This window comes from Echinops telfairi, unplaced genomic scaffold (genome assembly GCF_000313985.2).
Source record: "Echinops telfairi isolate 266 unplaced genomic scaffold, ASM31398v2 ScPeMD7_7469;HRSCAF=8507_0, whole genome shotgun sequence".
Taxonomy (NCBI): domain Eukaryota; kingdom Metazoa; phylum Chordata; class Mammalia; order Afrosoricida; family Tenrecidae; genus Echinops; species Echinops telfairi.
The window spans coordinates 44,234,107-44,239,190 of NW_022111372.1; the positions used below are offsets into that span (position 1 = coordinate 44,234,107).

A 5,084-nucleotide genomic window follows, 5' to 3' on the forward strand; every position below is an offset into this window, starting at 1 on the left:
TTAGTTACAATCATGTAATAGCTATGCGTGAGGCGCATTGTCAGGAATTGAATCCACATCCCCTAATGGAGGCCAAGGATCCTACCACTAAACCACTACTGTTCCCTTTTAACTGGAGGACCCTTTTTATCAGCTACCTGACACATTCTTTATCACTAATATATAAATGCTTGGTTATTTTAAAATACAAGTATTGCATTGTTTCATTTATGCCTAACCAAGACTTCTATGGAAAAAAAATGATTAAATATTTACACCATTTGCAGTTGAAGTGGTTTCACTGAGATTTACAGCAGAGCACTGTCTAGATCACAGAGGTTTCCTAACACATCTGTTCTCTCCTTACAACTTTTTTGAGTGATAAGATAATGAAGGTTTTTATGTTTTTATAGTACTATTATAATATTGATGAAACGTAATTTATCTGAAACATAGTTTATGAGATTTGGGTTTACTTATATTTCCAAATATATATCCCTAGTGCTAGCATATATACTTTATTTTTGTTTGTTTGTTTGTTTTTACAGGGGAGAGCGCGAACGCACTTCCCCACTACCACAGATTATGCAGTTGAGTTTCCCACACTGGGGGAATCGTAGGGGCCAGCACATCTGGGGTGCAATGGATAAGCCTCGCCTGGGAAAACCACCTTCATCATCATGGTATCTCTCCTGCCAGGTAAGTATTGCATAAGTTTTTTTTTAAGTTCCAGTTCACTTATTTTAAAATTATTTAAAAATCATTACCAAGAGACAATGATCTCCTGAGCTCCTTCTAAGACTCTAGTGACTACTCGATGTTGAGAGCTGAGATCCCCAAAGCCTTATCTCGATGACATGGTAATTGACACATATTTATGTAAATGTGGACCCTGTGTCCTTAGTTAGAGCATCCTACTGCAGTCTATAAATTAACAAGTAACAGTGTCTTAGGCAGCACTTCCCCCATTTCATTAATCTACATTTGATGGTCTATTTGGGTGAAAGTGATATTAAAGGACGGATTCTACTACCAAGATCCAAGACAGTGAGTATTTTTTTCCATGGTTGTTATTATTTTGAACTATTCTCTGGCTTCCATATGGATGCTTCACTTCATCACTTTACATTTCCTCCTATCTTATGTGGGAAGACACAATGAAATGAGAGTGAAAACAAAACTATATAGATACCAATATAACACACCAATTTTAATATTTTAGTAAAATATTATTCAAGCCAAATACTTCATACATGGATTCATTCAAAGTAAATTAAAGAATACATGATCAGTTAAAAGCTGGAAAAAAGCAATTAAGCAGTGACCACTGTTATGACCACTCTCATTTTGTCAAGCACTGTGGCCATAGAGGTGAGTTAGATATTCAAAATAATATGAATAATTCTATTTTGGGCACCTACCAATCGAAGATGTAAACAATCTTCAAAACTCATTTAATAACTCTATATAAATCACTCAGAAAATTAGATAGTGACATCTATCAAAAGCAGGAAGAAAGAAGTACATAAATATATATTTGAAAATTTAACCATATAAAAATGAAAAGCAGTGCATTATATGTGCATTTGAAGATTTAAACACCATGCTAAAAAGTAAGTTATAATTTCCAATTAAATAATCACTGCTGGCACTGTGGTTCCACATGCTAAGTTCATAAGTAGCTGTGGGGAGAAAGATGTGGTAGCCCACTTCCATAAAGACCCTAGCATTGGAAGCCCTAGGAAACTGTTCTTCTCTATCCTATAGGGAAGCTGTGAGTTGGAATAAACCCTACTGAAATGGATTTCACTTATAATTGAACTGTTAGGCTTTCAGTTTTAATTTCCAGAATTATTGAATCAATGACTGAATATATAAATAGATAATTTAATGTATTATTAAATAACTAGCAGATGTATTCTACCAGATAAAAAGATGTATCTTTTATAGTGTTACCCAAAAGGTTATGTGTTATCTATTTATTATCTCTTTAAGAACATGAAATTCAACCAATGTTACCACCCTCAATCCTAAGCCACATTCTAGTTGTACTTCTTTCAAGACAGATTTGTTAGTTTTTTGTTCATCCGTGATATTCAATATTCTTAGCCAACACCATATTTCAATATCAAACCTCATTCAGTATTTACTTCATCATACTTGCATGTATCTATGTGGCATTTAAAAATAGTATGGACTGAGTCAAGTACATGCTAGTTCTCAACAGGGCATCTTTGCTTTTAACAATTTTAAAAGGTCTTGTTTTTGTTGTGGTGGTGGTTGCTTAGTGGCAGTTTTGCCCAATTCAATATGTCATTTGACTTTTGATCACTGCTTCCATGTGCTTGATTGTAGATCCAAGTGAAATGAAATCATAGAAAAATTTCAATCTTTTCTCCTTTTTTTAACAATGTTCTGTATTGGGCTAGTTAAGAGGATTTTTGTTTTCTTCACATTGAGTTTCGACCCAAACTGAAGACAAAAGTCTTATTATCATCAGTAAGCACTTGGCGTCTTCATGGCTTTCTGTAAGAAAGGTTAGTCATCTGTATGTTGCATGTTGTTAATTACCTTGCAGTATAGATTATACCTTAACATAAAGAAAATGAGAAGGCTGTAGTAAGTATCAAATAGTTTCACTTTCATCAAACAAGGTTGTGTGGTAAAATAAAATATACTTTTCATTAAAAATTTACTTCTTAGATATTTAACTGTTTAGTCCACATCTCTTTTAATAATATATTTATAAGGATAAGGATATTTCCGTTTTATTACTCAAACTCCTATCCTGTAGCAGCACTAAATACGTATGTGTTAAGTCAATCAATACATAAAATAAATGAGTATATATTATTTAAAGTGATCACGAGAGTAAAAGTTACTATCTCAATGTTTAAGAGAAGCTTGTTTTTAGCTGTCAGTGACTGAGACGATTGCTTACATTGGTTCTTTGTCCTTATTCCTCAGCCAAGGTTCTGGCACCTTACCTATAGAGAAGAAAATGGGTCTTGTCTAAAACTGCTTTAGAGACTGTAACAACTTAATGGAGTAGAAAGCATCATCTTTCCTCTATGCAGTAAGTGTTGTATTTGAACAGTGGACCTTGTGTTAGAAGCCCAATTCATAACCCCTATGCCACCAGGGTTCCACGGCTCTACCTAAGGATGTAGCAATCATTTAAATGCCTGGGGTTTTTTGAGAAGATGTTCTACTTTCACTTCATTCCTAAAATAGGACTATGAATATTATAGATGCTATGAAAGCACAGCATAAATTACCTTCCAAAATATTAGGAACATTAAATGAGATTAGAATAGGAAAGCGTTCTGAAATGAAAAAAAAAAACAATTGAAAGACATCATCTCATAATTTATTCCTTCCTGTATTCAGGATTTCGCTCATTGCCTCCCTTATACGAGCTGCCTCATCCAAAGATGCCCAATTCGACTATGATAATGGAATTTCTCCTGATGGGGTACTCTGACACATGGGAACTACGGATTTTGCATACCATATCCTTTTCTGTGATGTATTTGGTAACTGTTATTGGAAATGCTCTCATTGTTATTGTCACAACCATGGACAAGAGCCTTCACACCCCCATGTACTTCTTTCTCAGGAATCTGTCCATCTTGGATGCATGCTACATTTCTGTAACAGTACCTAATTCGTGTGTCAATTCCCTGCTTAATAGCAATGCGATTTCAAGGCTAGGATGTATATCTCAGGTCTTCTTCGTGGTTTTCTTCGTATATGTGGAGCTACTCTTCCTTACTGCCATGGCCCGTGACCGCTATGTGGCCATTTGCCAGCCTCTCCACTACACTGTGATCATGACCCCTCGGGCCTGCGCTCATATGACTCTCACATCCATCCTCAGTGGTCTGGTCTACTCAGGCTTCCATACAGGCAATACCTTCAGGCTGCCATTTTGTCAGTCCAATGTTATTCATCAATTTTTTTGTGATATCCCTTCTCTCCTGAAACTCTCCTGCTCTGACACCTTCATCAATGAAATCATCATCCTTGCATCAGGTCTGGGTATTGGTGGAGGCTGCTTCATTTTCATCATTTGGTCTTACACTCACATATTTTCTACTGTGCTCAAGTTCCCCAGTAAAACAGACAGATCAAAAGCCTTCTCTACCTGCGTCCCCCATATACTTGTGGTGTCCATCTTCCTCAGCTCAGGCTTCTATGTGTACTTGAGGCCATCTGCGATCTCTGCAACTCTCCAGGATATTGTCCTCTCTGTGTTCTATTCCATAGTCCCCCCACTCTTCAACCCCGTCATCTACAGTCTTAGAAACGAACAAATAAAGTGTGCCATCAGAAAACTCATGAAAAAATATTACAGTTAGGACATTTGCAGAAAATTTAAATTTCATATATAAATGTTTTTATCAAAATCTTTGCTTTCTGGGTATTTGAATGATTAGAATTGGCAGGTGGGCAAAAGACCTTGTATTAGGAACAATAAGTATTAGTCATAAATATTTAGCAGTTAAAAACTCCCACTAAATATTTGTCTTAAGAATTCTAAAATGTTATCCCTTGGAACCCTGGTGGCATAGTGGGTAATAAGCTAGGCTGCTAATTTCAAAGTCAGTAGTTTAAACCCACCAGTAGTTTAGAGGGGGGAACATGAGGCATTCTGCTGTTTACAGATCTACAGCCTTCTGAACTCTGTAGGGAAGGTGGGGTAGAAAGGGGGAACCGATTACAAGGATCTACATATAACCTTCTCCCTGGGAGATGGACAACAGAAAAGTGGGTGAAGGGAGATGTCGGGCAGTGTAAGATATGACAAAATAATCATAATGTGTGAATTAGGAAAGGTTCATGAAGGAGGGGGTAGTGGGGAGGGAGGGGAAAATGAGGGGCTGATATTAAGGGCTCAAGTAGAGAGTAAATGTTTTGAGAATGATGGCAAAAAATGTACAAATGTGCTTGACACAATGGATGAATGTATGGATTGTGATAAGAATTGTACGAGCCCCCAGTAAAATGATTTTTTAAAATGCCCCCTGTCCCAAAAAATAAATAAAAGAACTCAGATCTGCAAAAAAAAAAAAAGACACCTCTTTAGCTCACTCTTTTCTTGG

General features: G+C 36.3%; 1 protein-coding gene and 1 non-coding gene across 2 annotated transcripts; one reads left to right on the forward strand and one right to left on the reverse strand.

Moving 5' to 3' along the window:
* Positions 1-524: 524 nt before the first annotated feature.
* LOC115873671 lies at positions 525-686 on the reverse strand. The gene has a single exon (XR_004048560.1). It is a non-coding gene; the product is annotated as a U1 spliceosomal RNA (small nuclear RNA).
* A 2,679-nt stretch (positions 687-3,365) lies between these two features.
* LOC101640311 (olfactory receptor 14C36) lies at positions 3,366-4,340 on the forward strand. The gene has a single exon (XM_013006318.2). The coding sequence runs from the start codon at positions 3,414-3,416 to the stop codon at positions 4,338-4,340; it is 927 nt and encodes a 308-aa protein (XP_012861772.1). The 5' UTR covers positions 3,366-3,413.
* Positions 4,341-5,084: the final 744 nt, after the last annotated feature.